Source organism: Lithobates pipiens, unplaced genomic scaffold, assembly GCF_037356315.1.
Source record: "Lithobates pipiens isolate NorthernLeopardFrog02 unplaced genomic scaffold, aLitPip1_a1.2 Scaffold_13, whole genome shotgun sequence".
In the NCBI taxonomy this organism is placed as follows: Eukaryota; Metazoa; Chordata; class Amphibia; order Anura; family Ranidae; genus Lithobates; species Lithobates pipiens.
Window position 1 is genome coordinate 41,883,114 of NW_027507718.1, and position 23,546 is coordinate 41,906,659.

The following is a 23,546-nucleotide window of genomic DNA, read 5'->3' on the forward strand; positions in this document are numbered from 1 at the left end:
AGTGAAATGTTACTGACACCCCCAGATCAGTTCGCATATCGCAGTGCGATCTGCAAACTCGGATCGCATGGTGTGAACACCCATGCGATCCGATTCTGCTGCGGGCCAAAAAAAGGGTCCCGTGCGAATTTGCGGCGGGTGCGGCGGGTGTGGCGGGTGCGGCGGGTGCGGCGAATGGCTGAACTCGAATCGCACAGAGATCGGATGTGATTTGCACTGCAGTGCGGTGCGAATCACATTCGTTCTCATAAACCGCTGCAATGTGAACCCAGCCTTAGTGACACTGGCGACGGGGGGTGATCACGGGGTTAAACCTTTATTGGGGGGGTTAGGGGGGTACATTAGAACTAAAGGGGGCTAACCCTAACTGCCCTAACAGTTATTACAGTCACAAATGACACCAATGCAAAAAAAAAAAAAAAAAAAAAAAAAATGACATTGGTGTCACTGTGACTGGGGGGCAGGGGTAATTGGGGGGGTGATCGGGGGGTAAAGGGGGGGTGTGAGTGTGCCTGGCATGTTCTACTGTGTGTGGGATGTGTTGGTGCAACTCACTGATCCGCTCTCCTCCGCGTCGGAACGAAAAATACCGACACGGAGGAGAGAATACATCACTTCCTCTCCTGTGTTTACATTACAGGAGAGGAAGTGATGTCACCGGGGATTTCCATTCGTCGGGAGCGATCGCGAGGGGGTGGCCATGAATGAATGGCCGTCCCCTCGTCCGGGATCGCTCCCGAACGAAAACCGACCGCCGCAGGCACCGGGCGGGGGCCCGATCGGGCCCCCGACCCGCGGGAGGCAAATCACGTACATGTACGTGCTTATGCCTGCCCGTGCCATTCTGCCGACGTACATCGGCGTGCGGCGGTCGGCAAGTGGTTAAAGGTTCTATATAAGTACATGTAATAAATATCATTTGCTGCGTCTCCTTTCACTGTCCATTCGCAAGCTAAGGGAAGGACAAGACCTGTGTTACCTAACAGCAGTAGAGAAAAATATGGTCTTTTGCCTTGCCAGGCATGGCTTTGCTTTGAGGCAAATTTGTGTAAATCTCAAGATAGACAAAAATAATACTTGGGTGGGGAAAACTGCACCCATATGTGTTTCATTTGTTTATTTAGTTTGCCTGGAGTTCAGATTTAAATCTAAACTCTGTATATATAATTGATGTTTAAAGTGGTTGTAAACCCTTACAGACCACTTTGTGCTACAGGTAAGCCTATAATAAGGCTTAACTTTCTCTACCCAGGATATCTCCTACACCTGCAGGTTTAGGAGATACCCCCCCTGTATTTGCATGTGCCGACGTCATTGGCATATGCGCACTGAAGCAATGGCACATACGTGAAGTGATACCAAAATAGAGCTTTTTGGTAAATTCTACTGTTTACTGAAGTTTGCAACCCATGGCACTGTAGCTAATCTCTCTGGGCATGGACGGAAGAGAAAAATTGATGAAAGGTTGCAACGCAGGACAGTTTGGCTGGTGGATAAGCAGCCCCAAACAAGTTCCAAAGAAATTCTGCAGGATCAGGGAGCACCAGTGTCAGCGCAAACTATCCGGCATTTAAATGAAATGAAATACTAAGGCAGGAGACCCAGGAGGATTCCATTGCTGACACAGAGGCATAAAAAAGCAAGACTACAGTTTGCCAAAATGTACGTAGGGTTTTTAGGCAGCAAGATAAAAAAATGAGCAATAGTACAATAGGATAATGTATTATCCTACTTTACATTATTATCCTATTGTACTATTGCAAATTTTTTCATCTTGCTGTCTAAAAACCCTATTTTCTGGGGTGTCTTTCCATGTAATATTTGTTTGGGGTGAGCAGCGCTCTCATATCCCTCAGGGAATGTGTCTTTCTTTTGTTAAATGTACTTGAGTAAGCCAAAATCCTTCTGGGAAAACGTCTTGTGGACAGATGAGACCAAGATAGAGCTTTTTGGTAAATTTTACTGTTCACTGTAGGTACTGTGTTCTTTTCTTTTGTAGGCCTCATTCCCTTTTCAGTAAACTATGGTGGAGGTTCAATGATGATTTGGGGTTGTTTTGCTGCCTCTGGCACTGGGTGCCTTGAATGTGTGCAAGGAATCATGAAGTCTGAGGATTACCAAAGGTTTTTGGGTCGTACTATAGAGCCCAGTGTCAGAAAGCTGGGTTTGTGTCCGAGATCTTGGGTCTTCCAGCAGGACAATGACCCCAAACAGATGTCAAAAAGCACCCAGAAATGGATGGCAACAAAGCTGTGGAGAGATCTTAAAATTGCTGTTGGGAAAAGGTGCCCTTCCAGTAAGAGACACTTAAGAAACTAGAGCAGTTTGCAAATAAAGAGTGGTCCAAAATTCCGGGTGAGAGATGTAAGAAGCTTATTGATGGTTATAGGAAGCGTTTGATTTTCAGTTATTTTTTCCAAAGGGTGTGCAACTAAATATTAAGTTAAGGGTGCCAAGAATTTTGACCAGCCCATTTTTGGAATTTTGTGACACATTATGTCCAGTTTGCTATTTTTCCGCCCTTTTTTTGTTTTGTTCCAATACACACAAAGGGAATAAATGTGTATACCAAAACATGTTACTGCAATACTTTTTTGTGAGAAATACTTGATTTTCTGGAAAAATGTCTGGGGTGCCAACAATTTTGGCCATGACTATATATACATATATATCACAAAAGTGAGTACACCCCTCGTATTTTTGTAAATCTTTTATTATATCATGTGACAACACTGAAGAAATGACTCTTTGCTACAATGTAAAGTAGTGAGTGTACAGCTTGTATAACGGTGTAAATTTTTTGCTCCCTTAAAATAACTCAACAATCAGCCATTAATGTCTAATCCACTGCCAACAAAAGTGAGTACACCCCTGTGAAAATGTCAAAATTGGACCCTAATTGTCAATATTGTGTGTGGCCACCATTATTTTCCAGCACTGCCTTGATCCTCTTGGGCATGGAGTTCACCAGAGTTTCACAGGAGTCCTCTTCCACTCCTCCATGATGACGTCACGGAGCTGGTGAATGTTAAAGACCTTGCGCTCCTCCAACTTCTGTTTGATGCCCCACAGATGCTCAATAGGGTTTAGGTCTGGAGGCATGCTTGGCGTGGATGTCTTGTAAGTCTGGTTTAGGGTCGTTGTGTTGGAATACAGCCAGTGTCTGAACGGAGGGGGATCATGCTCAGCTTCAGTATGTCACAGTACATGTTGGCATTTCTGGTTCCCTCAATGAACTGTAGCTCCCCAGTGCCGGCAGCACTCAAGCAGCCCCAGACCATGACACTCCCACCACCATGCTTGACTGTGGGCAAGACACACTTGTCTTTGTACTCCTTACCTGGTTGCCGACACACACGTTTGACTCCATCTGAACCAAATAAGTTTATCTTGGTCTCCTCAGACCACCGGACATGGTTCCAGTAATCTATGTCCTTAGTCTGCTTGTCCTAAGCAAACCGCAGCCTTTCTTGTGCATCATCTTTAGAATAGGCTTCCTTCTGGGACGACAGCCAGTCGTCACAGAAGGAAGCCTTGATGCAGTGTGTGGCGTATGGTCTGAGCAACGCGCCACTGACAGGCCGACCCACCCCTTCAACCTCTGCAGCAATGCTGGCATCACTCATACATCTATTTCCTAAAGACAACCTTTGGATATGAAGCTGAGTATGTGCACTCAACTTCTTTGGTCAACCATGGTGAGGCCTGTTCTGAGTGGAACCGGTCCTGTTAAACCACTGTATGGTATGAGCCACCGTGCTGAAGCTCAGTTTCATGGTCTTGGCAATCTTCTTATAGCCTAGGCCATCTTTATGTAGAGCAACAATTTTGTTTTAGGTCCTCAGAGAGTTCTTTGCCATGAGGTGCCATGTTGAACTTCCTGTGACCAGTATGAGAGAGTGAGAGCGATAACACTAAATTTAACACACCTGAGACCTTGTAACGCTAACGAGTTATGACACCGGGGAGGGCAACTGACTAATTGAGCCCAATTTGGACATTTTAACTTAGGGGTATATTCACTTTTGTTGCCAGCGGTTTAGACTTTAATGGCTGTGTATTATTTTGAGGGAACAGAAAATTCACATTTATACAAACTATACACTCACTACTTTACATTGTAGCAAAGTGTCATTTCTTCTGTGTTTACAAAAATATGAGGGGTGTACTCTCTTTTGTGCGATACTATGTGTGTGTGTGTGTGTGTGTGTATGTATGTGTATATATGTGTGTATATGTATGTATGTATGTATGTATGTATGTATGTATGTATGTATGTATGTATGTATGTATGTATGTATGTGTATATATATATATATATATATTTATGATGTATGTGTATTTAGGCTTAAATTGTCATCATTGTGCAGGCATACAGTATGTATATTTGCCACCGTGTTAACATAACCTTTTATGTTTACGGATGGCCTTCTAGGGCCCTGCCATACTAGCAGTGTTGTAGCAGCTACAAATCTTTGCTTTTCCCTGGTGATTTGAAGCTAGCTGCTGTAGCCGTGTACATTGCTTATCTATGCACCTACCAATCACTGGGGTGCCATGATCAGCAGCAGCTGCTTTGGATAACATGAGAAACTACTGGAGCTTGCAATTCTGTTGCTAACTCCAAATGCTGAAAAAAGTCAGCTGAGCTCCAAATCGCTTAGAATTTCAACAGAGATTTTTCACTGACTGTAATTGATTTTTTACCAGCATAAAAATTGCTAAGGAGAGCCATTCACCAGAGCTGAAATTAACCTTTTTCATACTTCGCTTTTTTTAAAGTCTTCAGGCTAGTCATGTGAAATGCAGGGCTCTCTTCCACTTTGGATCTTCTACAGCGGTGGATGGTGGTGGAGAGAGTAGTGCTGATGTGATGACATGTGCACTGCTCTCGCTGCATCATTGTTTGTAAATCCGGGACACTGGGGTTTATTTACTAAAGCTGGAGAGTGCAAAATCAGGCTCGCTTCTGCATAGAAACCAATTTGCTTCTATCCTCAGCTTTACCATTTTGGTTTTGGCAATAAAACATGGAAGCTGGTTTCTATGCAAAAGTGAGCCTGACTTTGCACTCTCCAAAATATACAAATCGTATTATGCAATGATTTGACAAACATGTTTTTCAGTGCTTTCTTCAATATGTTCTGAGGCAGGAGCAGTTACATATCTGAGGTTATTGAATATGCATCTTAACATTATGCAGTAACATACAGCATCCTATGTAAGATAGTAGGAGACACAAGAATACTCTAGTGGAGGGGGTAAAGAGGAGAGAGAAAAAGGGTCACCGTAGTAGCTCATTTACCTGGTCACTCCCGAAGGTGCCATAGCTCCCACACTTTGTCATAGGCCTCCAGCCTGTCCTGTATCCTGGCCGTCATCTTCATCATCAGCTCCACATCTTTAATTCTAGCGTATAACGTCTCAATGGTAGGAGGGGTCCTTTTTTTCCAGTTTAGAGCAATAAGACAGTGCGCAGCTGTGAGGATGTGGCGTACCAGTTTTTTGTGGGGAGTGGAGGCCTTCAGTGGCGATAGGCCCAATAGGGAAGATTTGGGGTTCATGGGAACTGGGGTGTCTAAAAGGTTGGTCAGCAGCTGTTGGACCGCACTCCAGAAGGGGGTGATTATCAGGCAGCTCCAGTAAATGTGGAGGAGTGTGCTTTTATCTCTCTGGCATCTCCAGCATCGATCCACTAGCGGGATAGATGGTGTGGAGCACATCTAGCACATGTACCAGAAGAAGATAATCTTATATGCATTTTCTTTATATAACGTGCAGAGCAAGCTCTTTGCTGCCTGTGACCATATCACCTGCCATTGTTCTCTGGGGATTTCCTCACTGAGGCTTTTCTCCCACATAATCATATATGTGTGTTTACCTTTTGTATTCTTTGGGCAAGCATTCAGTACTTTGTAAATATTGGAGATTAGGCCCTTACGTGCCGAGCCTGCTAGGACTAGGTTTTCAAGGGGGGGGGGATTTCGGGTCAGGCGCTATGGTCAAGGCATAATGGCGTATTTGTAGGCAACTATAAAATACCTGGTGAGGTATGTCATATTTGGTCTGAAGTTTGGAGAAGGATAACAGCTTGCGTGATCTAGGGTCTATTGAGTTCCCACAGTGAAATAGATTTTGTGATAACCATGGATATGACATTTAGCATGTGAGGCTATCTGGCACCTTGGGATTATAGATGAATGAGGTCAGGCGATTTTGTCCGAGGATAGGCCATGCAGGGGCAACAATTTACGCCAAAGCCGGCGGAGTTGAGACCGGTCCTAGTAGACGTTATGGGACACCTCCGCATTCGTGCTTCAAAGTAAGTTATTTGGGTGGGTCAGGGCTAGCCAGATTTTCATGATTTCTGTCCACTTATTATATAACCATTGGGTAAACCATGATGCTATTGCTTGACGTTGGGTGGATTGGTAGTATTTGATGAGCTTGGGGAGTGCAAGGTCTCCATCTGAGTGGGCCGCCGTTAGGACTGATTGGGGTATTCTATGTCTTTTGTAGTTCCAAATAAATTTAAGCAAGTCACATTGGAGTTTTCTCAAGTGTTTATAGGGAACCAGGATAGGTAGGGTTTGGAAAAGCTGTGATCCAGCCTAGGAGGGAGATATGGGGCTTTTTCCACAACAGGTGTATGATTCTGATCGAGCGGAAGAGGGGGGGAAAGTTCTCCTGGTATAGAGTGGTGAATTTTGGGGTGATGTGTAATCCTAGTTATTTCAGGGAAGCACGCTTCCAGTGGTAGGAGAAGTTGGTCTGTAGATGTGTAATTTCCGCTTCAGGGATGTTAATTGGAAGGGCCTCTGATTTAGATGTGTTGATTTTGTATCCCGAGAGGGCCCCATATCGGTCTAGTTCTGCATGAAAATTTGGGAGGGATAAAGTAGGTTGTGTTAGGGAGAGAATGATGTCATTGGCGAATAGTGAGATTTTAAATTCTTTGCCCCTGACCGACACACCCCGGATGTGCGGGTTGCCTCGAATAGTGGCAGCTATAGGTTCCACGCATATCGCGAATAGCAGAGTTGAAAGTGGACACTTCTGCTGAGTGCCGTTAGCTATAAAGAATGAGGGGAAGAAAGCAAAGGGAGTCTTCGCCTGGGGTGTGGGATGGGAGTAGAGATGCTGGATTGCCCGTAGGAAGGGTCCTTTAAAACCTGCATGTTGCAGCGTGGCGAAAAGGAAGGACCAACCAAGACGGTCAAAGGCCTTTTCAGCATCCAGGCTAAGTAGCAAGGATGCCAAATTCTCACTGTTCTCCACGTCTACCAGATCGATCACCTTCCTGGTGGTGTTGCCCGCTTATTTTTAACTTTTTGCTAACAAATATCCTCAAATATATAAAAAAAAAACATTTTTTCCCTTAGTTTAGGCCGATACATATTCTTCTACATATTTTTGGTAAAAAATCGCAATAAGCATATATTGATTGGTTTGCGCAAAAGTTATAGCATCCACAAAATAGGGGATAATTCTATGGCATTTTTATAAATTTTTTTTTTACTAGTAATGGCGGCGATCAGCGATTTTTATCATGACTGCGACATTATGGCAGACACGGACAATTTTGACACATTTTTGGGACCATTGGCATGAATACAGCAATCGGTGCAATGAAAATTGCATTGATTAATGTAGAAATGTCACTGACAGTGAAGGGGTTAATACTAGGGGGAAGTGAAGGGGTTAATGTGTCCTAGGGAGTGTTCTAATTGAAGGGGGGGATGGGACTGTGCAGGGAAACTAACAGATCACTGTCCATACTCTGAGCAGTGAACGGACAGATCGTCTGTTCATACAGAGAACTGGAAACTGTGTTTACACACAGAGCTCCAAGTTCTCCGTGTGCCCCAAACGGTTGCGGGAGCCCGGCGGTGATCGAGACCACCGGGCACTCACATGGGCTCGGAACAAGCAGGGGGCGCGCGCCTCTGGTGGCACGCAAGTGCCCCCTAGTGGCCACTTGTTACTGACATAACATTATGGCGATTCGCACAGCCGAGCCATGCTGCTGCAGTACAACTGCGGCGGCTGGTTGGCTAGAGGTTAAAGCCTCTTTAAAGAGGGATTCCACCAAAAAAAAAAAAAAAATATTAAAAGCCAGCAGCTATAAATGCTACAGCTGCTGACTTTTAATAAATGGACACTCACCTGTCCCGGGTTCCAGCGATGCCGAGGCCGATCGATCGCTCGGCCCTCGGCTGCTGCCGCCACCATTCTAGGTAAGGGAATGAGGAAGTGAAGCGAATCGGCTTCACTTCCCGGTTCCCTACTGCGCATGCGTGAGTTGCGCCGCGCAATAGGAAATCTCCGTGCTGTCACTGGGACCCGTGTGTGTCCCAGCAGACAGCGCGGCAGGGCAGGAAATGGCGTAGACTCCCACGGCAGTCTATGCCCGGAAGTGGGTGTAAATACCTGTCTTTGACAGGTATCTCCACCCCCCCTCCCCCCTGAAAGGTGTCAATTGTGACACCGGAGGGGGGGAGGGATCCGATCATGACTCGCAAAAATGACCATAATCCAAGGATCACATATCTAACAATGTATAATAGTATGCTGCCAAGGCAAATTCTTTTGTATATACTGAGACACAATAGTCTTAAAATACAGTAGGATATGTATTTGGGTAATCTATAGTACTTTGATGTCCATGATAGTCCATAGATTCTAGTCTATTTTGTTGGTGTTGGTGTCTAAGTTTATCTACTGAGGACTTTGGACTGAGTGGCATGGGGGCTTCTTTCCAAGTGTTGGGTATTGCGAGGGTTTTGAATGTTCTGCATTTTTCAAATCAGGGTTGCACTGATACCACTATCGGTGCCTATACCAAGTACTTGTGAAAATGCTCTGATACTCAGAGTACCGATAAATATCCAGTATCGGTTCAACCTTATTTCAACAGCATGTAGGTTGGAGAGTTAGGCCCCATGCACACGAGACGCAGTTAAACGCGCGTTCAGATGCAGTTGGACAGTTTTTTCAACTGCCCCTGAACTCATTCAATGTTATCCTATGTGTCCATGCACACAGTCTCGTTTTTTTCCGTTTTTATGCAGTTGCGTTTAGTCTCGTTTTTTCAGAAGCAAAAAAATGCGTTCAGAAACAAAACTTTCCACGTTTCAGACGCAAAACGCCGCTACCGCGTTTAGCCGCGTTTGCGTTTATATGCGTTTTTAAAGGTGACCTTTTTTTTTTTACATTAAAAATCTCAAAAATGATTGCAAATGATGAAAAACCATTAGAAAAATATTTTAAACAATTGCAATTGCAAGTGGACAATCCACAACTTGTGGCAAGTGACATGGCAGGTGGCAAGTGACGTGGCAAGTGGACAATCCACAACTTGTGGCAAGTGACATGGCAGGTGGCAAGTGATGTGGCAAGTGGACAATCCACAACTTGTGGCAAGTGACGTGGCAGGTGAAGTGGCAAGTGACGTGGAAAGTGGACAATCCACAACTTGTGGCAGGTGACGTGGCAAGTGACCTGGCAGGTGACGCGGCAAGTGACCTGGCAGGTGACGTGGCAAGTGGAAAATCAACAACTTGTGGCAGGTGACTGGCATGTGACGTGGCAAGTGGACAATCCATAACTTGTGGCAGGTGACGTGGCAAGTGGACAATCCACTTGTGGCAGGGGATGTGGCAAGTGACGTGGCGAGTGGACAATCCACAACTTGTGTCAGGTGACGTGGCAAGTGGACAATCCACAACTTGTGGCAGGTGATGTGGCAAGTGATGTGGCAAGTGGACAATCCACTTGTGGCAGGTGACGTGGCAGGGGACGTGGCAAGGGACGTGGCAAGTGGACAATCCACAACTTGTGGCAGGTGATGTGGCAAGTGGACAATCCACTTGTGGCAGGGGACGTGGCAGGGGACGTGGCAAGGGACGTGGCAAGTGGGCAATCCACAACTTGTGGCAGGTGATGTGGCAAGTGATGTGGCAGGTGATGTAACAAGTGGACAATCCACATCTTGTGGCAAGTGACGTGGCAGCTGACATGGCAAGTGACGTGGCAAGTGGACAATCCAAAACTTGTGGCAGGTGACGTGGCAGGTGACGTGGCAAGTGACGTGGCAAGTGGACAATCCACATCTCGTGGCAAGTGACGTGGCAGGTGATGTGGCAAGTGACGTGGCAAGTGGACAATCCACAACTTGTGGCAGGTGACGTGGCAGGTAATGTGGCAAGTGATGTGGCAGGTGATGTGACAAGTGGACAATTCACATCTTGTGGCAAGTGACGTGGCAGCTGACGTGGCAAGTGACGTGGCAAGTGGACAATCCACAACTTGTGGCAGGTGACGTGGCAGGTGACGTGGCAAGTGGACAATCCACTTGTGGCAGGGGACGTGGCAAGGGACGTGGCAAGTGGACAATCCACAACTTGTGCCAGGTGATGTGGCAAGTGATGTGGCAAGTGGACAATCCACTTGTGGCAAGTGACGTGGCAGGGGACGTGGCAAGTGGACAATCCACAACTTGTGGCAGGTGACGTGGCAGGTGATGTGGCAAGTGATGTGGCAGGTGATGTGACAAGTGGACAATCCACATCTTGTGGCAAGTGACGTGGCAGCTGACGTGGCAAGTGACGTGGCAAGTGGAAAATCCAAAACTTGTGGCAGGTGACGTGGCAGGTGACGTGGCAAGTGACGTGGCAAGTGGACAATCCACATCTCGTGGCAGGTGATGTGGCAAGTGACGTGGCAAGTGGACAATTCACAACTTGTGGCAGGTGACGTGGCAGGTGACGTGGCAGGTGATGTGGCAGGTGATGTGACAAGTGGACAATCCACATCTTGTGGCAAGTTACGTGGCAGCTGACGTGGCAAGTGACGTGGCAAGTGGACAATCCACAACTTGTGGCAGGTGACGTGGCAGGTGATGTGGCAAGTGACATGGCAAGTAGACAATCCACAACTTGTGGCAGGTGATGTGGCAAGTGACGTGGCAGGTGATGTGGCAAGTCACGTGGAAAGTGGACAATCCACAACTTGTGGCAGGTGATGTGGCTGGTGACGTGGCAAGTGGACAATCCACAGCTTGTGGCAGGTGGCATGGCAGATGACGTGGAAAGTGGACAATCCACATCTCGTGGCAAGTGACGTGGCAGGTGATGTGGCAAGTGACGTGGCAAGTGGACAATCCACAACTTGTGGCAGGTGATGTGGCAAGTGGACAATCCCCAACTTGTGGCAAGTGACGTGGCAAGTGGACAATCCAAAACTTGTGGCAGGTGACGTGGCAAGTGACGTGGCAGGTGATGTGGCAAGTCACGTGGCAAGTGGACAATCCACAACTTGTGGCAGGTGACGTGGCAGTTGGACAATCCACAACTTGTGGCAGATGACATGGCAAGTGACGTGGCAGGTGATGTGGCAAGTGACGTGGCAAGTGGACAATCCACAACTTGTGGCAGGTGCCGTGGCAAGTGACACGCTAAATACAAGTACACTGCAGCTCTCACAGCTGCTGCTACTCACTCTGGTCTCACAAAATTGCTGAAATAGTTAATTTTTGAGCTGGGGAGGGTCTATGATGTTAGCTTAACTAAACGCTTCTAGACGCAAACGCGGTAAAACGCCGCTAAATCGCGGTAAAAATCGCGGCAAAACGCGCGTTTCTAAACGCCGGTTTCAACATGTGTCCAGCAGCGTTTGCATCTGCGTCTCGTATGCATGAAGCCTTAGGCTACATCGTGCTGCTGCATGATGCTCTTTTCAGTGTGTTTTTGACACGTTTTTCATGCTTCATGGTTTGTTTGTTTTTTATTATTTTTTCCTTTTGTAGGAGACTGTATTTTATACTCAATCCTGCCAAACATGCACTAACGTGTGTTACATGTGTCCTTACACTTATTTTTGGTGTATTCTCATTAAAGTCTGTGGCAAAAAATATGCTGCACTGTACCAAAAGAAGCACCTGCCCCTTTTTTTTTTTTTTTGTTTTCTATTAAAAAAAACAAAAAAAACACTGCAGCTTGGCACCATAGAGAGAAAAAAATGTTGCTTCCATTGGGACAGCAAATGCAGGAGAAAACACATTAGTGTGAACAGAGGTAAAGTTCCTTTTGTTCCATCTGAATAGAACGAAAACTTTAAAGTGTTTTGTTTTTTTCCCCTGGCTAATCTTTTAGTTGAATGATAAAAACAGCAAAATGCATGATTGAAGGCCTCATTCAGATGGGAGTTGACACCCATAGCCTGTGAACAAGCACCTTGTTTATGCAGCTTCAGCTGCCAGTTGCTGTGTGCAGGCAGCCCATTCAGGTCTATAGGGAATTATAGACATACAGGGACACATCTGCTCATCCCACTTTGACAGCCTTGCAGGTGAGCAGCCTAAACGCAGGCATCCTGTGTTTGGAGCTGCGCATCCATTTGGCTGTCAAAATGGGACAGGTGGCTGTGTTCATGTGTGTCTGTACGTTCCTATAGATATGCATGGGTTGCCTGCATGCAGCACCGGAGGCTGAAGCTGCGCAAAGAAGGTGCTCGTTCCCGGACTACGAGTGTTGACGCCCATCTGAATAAGACTTTATGCAGTTTCCACTGACACAGACGCACTGCTTTTTTTATTTTTATTTTTATTTTTTTATAATTCTGTCTGCAAAGGCTTTTTTCCTCCTTATTTTTATTATATTAAAAAAAAAAAAGCACTTATTGGGATAATGTCACGCAGAACATTAATACTGTTAGTCTGTGTATGAACTTTTAATGCCTCACAACAGCTAATGGGTATGCAAAAAGTGAAACAATAACAAATTGATCTTTGGTGTGTAGTTTTATAGTTTGTTATATTTTAATTTCGGAGTGGAAGCTTTGAGACTTTTTTGAATTGAAAACATTGTAGTGTTCGGTGGAATTTCCCTTAAAGCGGTAGTAAACCCGCTAATGTATTTTTTTTTTTTTACCACCTGCAAAGCAAAAGGCATAATGAGCTAGTATGCACCGCATACTAACTAGCTCATTATGAAATACTTACCTTAGAACGAGGCCCCGACATCTGGCCCAATCCTTAGCTCCCTCAGCGTTTCTTCCGGGTATCGCGGCTCCGGCGCTGTGAGTGGCCGGAGCCGCGATATCATCACTCCCGCGCATGCGCGCGGGATATTTCTTTCCGGCCGGTCGGCCACTGCTGGTGTTGTGCCATATAGTGTCTGGCTATCATATAGCGTCCGCCCTGTACTGCGCATGCGCAGTACGGAGCAGACGAAGCTTCGGAAAATCTCCGAAGTTGAACGGCGCCTGCGCCGTGAGTGGAGGTGGTAGCCCCACCATCCAAGCGGACATAGGGTTGTGAATATTAGAGGGCCCCTTGCGGGCGAGCTTTGCTCGCCACGCTTCGGGCTCGGCCTCGCTGCGCTCGGCTCTTTTATATTCCTACTCTATGTCCACTTGGATAGTGGGGATGGAACCTGGACTCACGGCGCAGGCGCCGTTCATCCTCAGCAATTTTCGGAATCTGTGTTGCTGTGTACTGCGCATGCGCAGTACACAGCGGACACTATCGGATGGGGAACTTTATATGACAAGACACCTGATTTTCAGCCGAGAATCCCCTTGTGCGCATGTGCCGCTGCGGCGCATACCGAGGGGAATATTTTTTTTTTACCTACAGGTAAGCCTTATTATAGGCTTTCGTGTAGGTTAAAGTAAAAAAAAAAAAAGAAGAGTATACAACCACTTTAACTGGCTTGTTCTTGTTAATTTTAATATTAACTGCTCAGGATCAGCTTTACAAATCTCAGGAGATACAAAAGGCTCACACAGCAAATACCCTTGCTAAACATTTGCAGTTTATAGTTGCCGTAGGAGTAGAGCACAGGGTACAACAAGTGTTTACCTTGGTCATACACAGCTCAAATTTCGGCTTATTCCTGTTGAAATGGCTAAAATTTGAGTTATGAACAGTTGAGGTGCGTCCATATGGGCACCGCCCTCTTCTCCTCAGCCACCCCTCTAGCACCAGTAGATAGATTCATGCATTTTCGGGCACCTGAATTACAGCGGCGGGTTTTTTTTTTTCCAAAAGCACCTGATTGGAGCCATAGGCTCTAATAAGTGCCAAAAAATGTGACCTGCGAGCCCCATGCGGGGCAATGAATATTCGCTTTCCTAAAACTAAACCGCCTCTCTGCCAATTAGCTGCTCGGATCTGTTACCCGTCACCTGATTGGCTGAAACGACAGGCGCTGTGATTGGACACCTATCAGGCGTCCAGTAATAGAGGATGGGAGAAGACATTGAGGAGCTATCCCACTACCACTGAAACAGGTAAGTACAGATGGCAGGTGGGGGGCACACATTGGGATGGGGCACAGTGAGGCTGCATTGGGATGGGGCACAGTTTTTAAAACCAAACATTTTTATATAAAAATGTATTTTTATAAATATAATATATTTTTATAAAATATATAGAAATAAAACGTATACATTTTTTCATAACACATTGCTAATCGTATTAACAGAATTTCCATGCGGTGCACCTCTAGCAGATATGATGTAGGAGATGGTCAGAGACTGCAGACATAGTACAAGAGATGGTCAGAGACTGCAGACGTGGTACAGGAGATCAAAGCAGCCTTACCAGTGTCCATCAGATGTAGCCTGCCAGTGCCCAGCAGCCTACTAGTGCCCATCATTTGCAGCCTGCCTGTGCCTCACCAGTGCCCTGCAGCTTACCAGTGCACATCATGCACCCTGCTTGTGCCTCACCAGTGCCCAGCAGCTTACCAGTGCCCATCATGCAGCTTACCAGTGCCCATCATGCAGCCTTCCTGTGCCTCACCAGTGCCCAGCAGCTTACCAGTGCCAATCATGCAGCCTGCCTGTGCCTCACCAGTGCCCATCATGCAGCCTGCCTTAGTACGTCAGACAGGATCAGGACAGGGCAGTGTTAGCAAGGCAAAACCAAGAACAGTGCTCTATCTATGGAAGAAAGCTTATCAGCAAACCGTGTTAAGGAGCGACTTGTCTGTATTCAGCGGGAGGAGCATTATCGGTGTGCAGTGCCGCGGGGTTTAAGAGTGCAGGACTTGTTGTTTGACATGCTGTTAGAAACAGTGAGCCTGCTCTGTGCGCTGCACATTGATAATGCTCCTCCCGCTGATCATACCTACAAGCCGCTCCTTAACGCGGTGTGCTGACAGCTTTCCTCCATAGAGCACTGTTTTGCTTTCTGCCTTTTAGCTGTCTCGTCGAGGAGGGAGGGAAGAGGAGGAGGAGAGGACTAGATGGGGGCACTCCAGAACAACACCCCTGTACTGGCCGGTATCCCGCCCCATTTTCCGCTCCGTTGTGGGCAAGAATTCTCTTTCAGCAAATTGCCGAAAAGGCCCTTTTCGGGCCAATATGTTTCGGCGGCCGAAATTTCGGTGCATGCTTACTTTCAATGCAAATGGGTGCAATACTTTTCTTTTTCTGAGTAGATGTTTCAAGTTCCAGTCATTGGAGCCCTGAGCACTTGGCCATCTGACCTGTTGGAGGGAGGTTCAGAGTTCAGATTGATTAATTCTCCCCTTCAGCAGAGATCAACAATGCCGCCAGTACGAAAGAGATCCCGGGGCAGTGTTTTCTCCATGTGATTTCAATGCCAACAAAATGCTGGGTACACTTGAGAAATCGTGCATGAAAGGACTTTAAAATGTAGTCAGTATTTTTCAAGATACTGTTGTCATGTAGAGTTCTTATTTTCATTTGTCTTCTTCTGTAGAGGAAGCCCTCATGTGAAGACGATACCAAACTATAAGGAAGAACAATGTGCACCAGCATTAAATTTGGAGACCAAAAAAGTTCTGGATTTACAGGCTCCAATAACAAGGTATTTATTATTTCCCGATTTGCTGTCATCTGCTGGTTCCCTTATGAAAATGGATTCATTTGTGTGTAGTCACACACTTAGTGTTTTTTTGTTTGTTTTGTTTTTGTAGTATACAGTCGATGATGGAAGACCTATTGGTGGCTACAGAGGATTGCCTGCTTCACCTTATTCACTGGGAAGGCATGACAAATGGCAGGAAGGCCATCAACCTTGCTACAATTCCATTTTCAGTTGACTTTCAGCCGTCCAGAGGTACTTAGACTTTTTAAAACCAAACTGTATGGTCTGTGAAAGTATGCAATATTATCATCTGTTCTTCTTTTTTTTTTTTTTTTTGTACAGGATGTAATATTTATTGTTCTCTAAATGCTTTTTCCATGCATGGGGTGTTCTTTGAGAGACCATATTTTAGTATTATTCTGTCTTTTAATATACGGTGCCTTGAAAAAGTATTCATACTCCTTGAAATTTCCACAATTTGTCATGTTACAACCAAAAACATGTATTTTATTGGGATTTTATGTGATAGACCAACACAAAGTGGCACATAATTGTGAAAAGTGTGGTGAACGTTTGTATTCAGCCCCCCCCGGAGTCAATACTTTTGTAGAACCACCTTTTGCTGCAATTACAGCTGCAAGTCTTTTTGGGTATGTCTCTACCAGCTTTACACATCTAGACAGTGACATTTTTGCCCATTCTTTGCAAAATAGCTCTAGCTCTGTCAGATTGGATGGAGAGCGCCTGTGAACAGCAATTTTTTTTTCTTCAAAGTCTTGCCACAGGTTCTCAATTGGATTTAAGTCTGGACTTTGACTGGACCATTCTAACACATTATTATGCATTGTTGATCTAAACCATTCCATTGTAGCGCTGGCTGTATGTTTAGGGTTGGTGTCCTGCAGGAAGGTGAACCTCTTTTGCAGACTCTAACAGGTTTTCTTCAAAGACTGCCCAGTATTAGGCTCCATCCATCTTCCCATCAACTCTGACCAGCTTCCCTGTCCCTGCTGAAGAAAAGTATCCCCACAACATGATGCTGCCACCACCATGTTTCACGGTGTGGATGGTGTGTTCAGGGTGATGTGCAGTTAGTTTTCTGCCACACGTAGCTTTTTCATTTAGGCCAAAAAGTTCAATTTTGGCCTCATCTGACCAGTGCACCTTATTCCACATGTTTGCTGTGTCCCCCACATGGCTTTTTGCAAATGGGGCTTTTATGACCTGGTTTCAAAAATGGCTTTTCTTGTGAAGTGCACAACTAAGAGTTGTCCCGTAGACAGATTCTCCCACCTGAGCTGTGTATCTCTGCGGCTCCTCCAGAGTTGCCATGGGCCTCTTGGCTGCTTCTCTGATTAATGCTCTCCATGCCCGGCCTGTTTGTATGATTATCCTGTGATCACCCGCAGAATTTGTGCTTTACTTAATATGTTTTTTATTTGAAAAAGTCAATTGTATAAATGGATACGTGATTGCAGATATATGTGTCTAACTTTTTGGTTTATGGCAGGGGCCTTGAAAATTTCTAAGCAAAGGGCCAGTTTACGGTCCTACAGACTTTAGGAGGGCCCAACTGTGGCCAGTGGGAGTACAAAAATTCCCAAAATTGGTGGGGAAAAAATACCTAATTGTTTCTTTCAGTGGGAGTAATTACCCCCCATTCGTGTTGTAAAAGGGAGGACTTGGGCCCCATCCTTGGTGTCATTCGGAGGAAATGTGCCCTATTGTTGGTATCCTTGGATAAAATTGTGCCCCAAGGGCTGGATAAAAGCAAGCAAACGGCCTCATTTGGCATCCAGGCCGCAGTTTGGAGACCACTGGTGTTTGGCCTAATTCTTATTTAAAGTCTAACTGCTCTTTCTGTTTAAATCGGCTAGTGCGTGGGCACAGCAGCCCGTTTATTTCAACCACATAGTACTTCAGCACAGGCAAATGTGCTACAGCTTTCAGTGTGAGGGTTGTCATTCAGAATTAATAGCACTCTCACATATCTACTATCAGCAGCAAATTTTTGTGGGAAAGTGTGCAATTTACATGCAGTCATACACCCTCTTAGATGTTAACCTAGCCTTGGTGGAGAAAACTGACAGCATGCTGCAGAGAAGGACACTTGCACTCTGTGGAAGAGGTGGCTTTCTGCAGAGGTCCAATCTACCCACTGCTGAGTCAGAAACTGAGCTCTACAAAATCAAAAAGGAATGTTAACTTTGCTAAATGCTGTGCTTGAGCTCTGACTCAGCAGAGGGCATGATGGGGCATGTCAGACCACTGCTTTCACGGTCTTCCTCTGCAGCATGTTGGTAGGGTACTGGCTTTTCTTCTCAGGCTATGGCTGCTTTCTACAGAAAACAAACCATGCATCTGGCATGTATTTGGCTGGTTTAAACTGAAATTTCAGTTGGGCTTTAGGCTTCATGCACACTGGATGTTTTTAGAGGTGATGTTTTCGGCTTCAGATGTTTTTTTCTACAGTCAATAAACTCTCCAGCATGTTATCCTATGTGTCCATGCACACATAGGCTGTTATCAACTGTTTTTGGTTGTAAAAAACTCCAAAACGAGTGGGTTCTGAGAGGAGTTTTTCAGCTGTAAAAAAACGCAATAAAACACAGATAAATGCGGCTCACCAGCGTTTTTTCAACGTTTTTGATCCCATTGGAAAAAGCTGAAATACGCTATTACAAAAACACTGAAAAATTTTGAAAAACGTACTCCAAAGCTACTGCTGTTTTTATAATGTTATTTTAACGTCCAGTGTGCATGAGGCCTTCTCATCTATTGTGTTTATTGGTGAGATGTTTAGAGGTAAAAATAATAACCAATTAACCTATTTGTTTTAATCTAAAGCTGGTCATAGACTGTTCGAATTACAGCTGGTTAAGGAAGGACTGGCCAAGATTTGAACCATGTATGGTATACTGGTTGTACCCACGTTGATCGATCAACTGGGGTAGAACCAGCCTGTCAGAATTTTCATGCAATTATTGCCAGTGGCTGAAGCCACTAGCAAAAATCACACTGTTCTCCTGGCCAGAATGGCTCCCAGCGACCCACTAGATAGGCATCTGTACAGAAGGCACCTATAGGTATCTGTACAGAAGCTGTGATGCCCGGTATAAAGCCAGAGTTGTTCTCGCGATCCGATTCCTGTGCGAGTTCACAGTTCGCACTGCAATCTGTGAACTAAACTGGGTGTGTCATTTGTTAATGACACCCGCAGTGGTGGGTGAGAACACTCATACGATCCATTTCTAGTAGGGGAAAAACAAGCCCATGCACTATTTTTTGTGCGAATCCAATTTGAGTTCAGCCATACAACTGTATGGCTGAAGTCGCATTGCTCAGAGATCGCATGTGATCGGAACCTGCAGTGCGGATGCGAATCACATGTGATCTGAGATTGCGTTATCGTGAACCCAGGCTTAAAGTGGATGTAAACCCTCACATATATCCAGTGACGTGAACAGCCTCAGTTTGTACACAGAGATGAAACAAATCCTTCTACATAAGTTTTACGTGTATACCTGCTCTCTTCCCCTTTCTATATTTTTTTGAATTCTTACATCCTGTTAAGAGATTTTTTTTTTACTTCCTCATTCTGCAGTCTGTTGCTTGGATTACACTGGGAGACAGCTGATTGGAGGAAAGGAACACACCCCACTCCATATAGGCAAAGACTTGCAGAGTTCTCCTGTGACTTGTGCAGCACTCTTCTAATCTATTTATAGCAACCTCCCATGACACAAACTTCAGGCTACCATCTCAGAGAACTTATCAGGCTGATAACAGAGCTATTGAGCAGGAGAAAGCCATGGGACTCAGTGCTTTGTAGAGAGCTAAGAAAACACTACACATATATGTGCCCAGCTCAAATTTCATGAATTGAGATTACATCCACTTTAAGTTTTTTTTTTTAATCATGTACCAGCCCCTATAGGGGAGATTTCCAATTACTGTGTATCAATAATATAAATGAAATGTCTCCAATAAGGCTGTTTAATCCTCTCTGCTAGGAGCCAATGGAGATTTTGCTCTTCTGTAGATCACTGATGTTAGTCAATGCATTTTTCATATAGGCATTACATCATGCCGTTCATATAAAATAAGGGCGCCATTTTAATGCTCATTAAGCTCAAGTTAACAGTTCTGCCAAAATGTCAAGTTATGTAAGGTTACAAATAGTGTAGTCCTAAGCCCAAAAATGCATACACAATTGATGAGGTCTTTGTCTTTTATTCTTTTCCTGTAGGTTCATTCTTGGATATTGGAGATGTACATATTCGGGAGATGGAATATTGTGTCACCCTTGATGGGTTTGCTGTTGTGTTCAACGATGGTCGTGTTGGCTTTATCACACCAGTTTCAAGCCGTCTCACTGCTGATGTAAGATCCCAGCAATCAAAAATGTCCATTCTTTTTGAATGTTGTCAACATTTTCTTTTGATTTAAAATGGGGTTCTGCATTGCTATCCATGCACCAATCCACTTCAAACGCTCCTTGTAATATTCCCAGTCTCTAGCATTGGTTTGAATTATATTGTATTGGTCGCTATGGGTTTCCCAAGGCAGTTTCTTCCTTTGTGACAGCTTTATAAATAAAAAATCTTACAGAATATTTTGTAAGTTACACTAATTGTAAATTAGACTATATATCACGTGAAGGATGCTTTTAAGACCCTACTAAGATTTGACATCTGTCACATAATGGAGCATATGTGATGCCCCATCCAATCCAATTTGTGAAGATTTTTGAAAGTTCTCTCTTCTGGAGATCACTGTTAAGTCTGCCATTGCAGACCTGCTTCTGAAATTCAAGATTCCTGGCCGTTAAGCTGACCCACTTGCTTCAGTATTTTACGTCAAATTGAAAATAGACAGAAGTGCACATTCAGGAGTGTAACGTGGAGCAGCTGACAATCACAGTTCTGGAGCCACCCTAATAAACTGCAGGTGTGTCACATGGGAAAGCTGGAAAGATAATGTAGTTTTCATTGAAGAATGCTACTTGTGACTGGCTGAGGAGCGCTCGACTGTCAATAACAATTTTGGAGCTGCCCCACATGTGTAGGAATATCATGTGGGGCAGCTGGGGGAAAGGGAAAGAGCAAAGCTTCCCAACACTGGTGTAGGCAGTGTGATGGCATGGGTATGCATGGCTTCCAGTGGCACTGGGTCATTGGTGTTTATTGATGATGTGACAGAAGATCGAAGCAGCCGGATTAATTCTGCAGTGCGTAGATAGATACTGCCAGCCCAGATTCAGCCAAATGCAGCAAAGTTGATTGGATGGTGCTTTACAGTACAGATGGACAATGATCCAAAACACACCGCAAAAGCAACCCAGGAGCTTTTGAAGGAAAAGTGTAATATTCTGCAATGGCCGAGCCAGTCCCCTGATCTCAACCCATTTGAGCATGCATTTCACTTGCAGAAGGCAAGACTAAAGGCAGAGAGACCCACAAAGAACAACTGAAGATAGCTGCAGTTAGAGCCTGGCAAAGTATCAGAAAGGAGGGAACCCAGTCTTTGGTAATGTCCATGGGTTCCAGACTTCAGCCATTCATTGCCAGTAAAGGATTCTCAGCAAAATATTAAAAAAAAAAACATTTTATTTATGATTATACTAATTTTGTGCAATTACATTTGAGCCCCTCAAAATGGGGGACTGTGCATAAAAATAGTTGTAGTTCCCAAAATTTGTACTCAATATTATTTTCAACCTCTTGAATTAAATCTCAGTCTGCACTTCAAATTCATTTGTATTGTTTCATTTTAATTTTATTCTGGCGGCATACAGAGCCAAAAGTATGAAAATTGTGCCGTTGTTCAAATATATACCTAACTGTATCTTTCTTGCGGGGGATGGGGAGTTTACACCCTTGTCGTCATCATCCCTTTTTATCAGGGGGGTTCTGAAGTACCACACCCAAAGGCGGTCTGCAGGAATAATGTAAAATTGCAAAAATAACATTTGTTTTATGTTTTCCTGGTAACACAGGATGAAATATTGTAATGTTATTACTGTTGTTACAAATGCTTCTGTCTTTGCAGCAAGTCCATGGAGTTTGGGCACCAGATGTTGTTGATGGAACATGCGTGGCAGTTAACAATAAATATAGATTGATGGCATTTGGATGTGCTAGGTAAGTTATATTATACAAAGATGGAATTCCCCCCTCAAATGGAATCAAACACAGATTTACACATAAGTTATGAGCAAGTTCTAAGGTATTCCAACCATGCCAAGTGCAAAATTTTTCTTATCACCCCTATTAAGGATATCTCTATTTGCTGTAATCGTGGTGTAGCTTTCAAAACTGTGTTACTGCAGCAACAGTGTATGTCGGTATATATTCATTTTCTAGTAGGCATGTTTTCCTAACTCGGCTGTAGGGGTTATGTTAGCGTTCACAAAGGGGCTCGCTCCAAGGAGCTATCCACAGACATCCTCTGCTTATGCTTTAGTCCTCTTATTAAAAATAAATAAAAAATCTGTCACCATAAGAGAAGTTGAAAAAGAAGCTCCCTGCAAAAGAAGACTCCAATCTTCAACCTCCAATAGCTACTACAACATCTATCACTTTCAAGGCATGACTGATGGCTGTATTCGCTGCTTCTGTGAATGGAATCACAAAGTGCAGTGCAGGCAAGGCCTCCAACACACCCAAAAGTGCATCAGACACTGGAGATTGTTTAGCTGTTCTAGCTGTTGACGTAAATGAAGATTGGACTACGTGTCAACCGAAGAGGTAAGTATTAAGTGTTCTGTTGCAGAGAACTGCTTTTATTTTTTGAATGTTAATAATAATAATCACTTGCCGCCCAGCGTAAGAATATAATTGTCCTAGTCAGAAGTGGTTGTACCTGGACCATGGCCTCAGGGTGGTATTTTTTCCAGCCAGCGATGGACTTTCATGTAAAAGTAATTCCTTTTATAGCACAGCAGATGCTGCTGATCTCTCCTGTGTGGAGTGAAGCCGGAATCTTGCAGTCACTTAAATTTTCAGAGCGGTCTTTCCCTGGCTTTTACAGACAGGGAAGCATCTGATCAGACACAATCCGTGTTTGATCAGATGCTTTGAAGGGCAGGGGTGATATCATGGGTTTAATAAACCCCTGATGCCACATTATCACATGGGGTCTTGTTTACTCACTTTATTTTGAATGGGTTGCCAGCACACCTTAACACATTAAAAATCATGGCTAATTGAAAAATCAAAAAAATAAAAATGCACATCTTTTTGCAGGTAAGAAAATGTGCATTTATTTTATTTTTATTTTTTTATTGGGAGCTTGGAAAGCATTGCAACCCTGATCAACAGATCGGGGTGCAATGCAGGGCTCCTACAGTCTGTGTGTAAGCTGCCTGGCCGTACATTGTACGGCCAAACAGTTACACACTAACAGGAAGCATCAATGAACTACCACAGCTCTCAACAGTGCCATTGTAGTTCATTGAGAACTAGAAGCCAACAGACACAAAGGCTGCCAGTTGTCATTTTCCATTCACAGAACTCTGTGAACAATTGACATGGCCGGTCAGATGGAGCCCTGCCTGGCAACATTCTTTGCACATTGTGAATGAGAATGAGGGAAGAAGATACTCCGCCACTTGCTACAACAGGGAGGTGAGGTGTGGTGTGGGGACCAATGGATTTGTTACATGTTAACCCTGAATATGGGTGTAACTTTTTACAAAAGGTGAACT

General features: G+C 44.6%; 1 protein-coding gene across 1 annotated transcript in view; it reads left to right on the top strand.

Annotated features, from left to right (window-relative positions):
* RIC1 (RIC1 partner of RAB6A GEF complex) overlaps positions 1-23,546 on the top strand; it is a 217,357-nt gene that overhangs the window by 99,208 nt on the left and 94,603 nt on the right. Inside the window, exons 4-7 of the mRNA XM_077475048.1 lie at positions 15,731-15,838; positions 15,948-16,090; positions 20,088-20,221; positions 21,890-21,981. Coding sequence (XP_077331174.1) covers positions 15,731-15,838; positions 15,948-16,090; positions 20,088-20,221; positions 21,890-21,981 — 477 coding nt within the window. The remainder of the gene's footprint in view (positions 1-15,730; positions 15,839-15,947; positions 16,091-20,087; positions 20,222-21,889; positions 21,982-23,546) is intronic.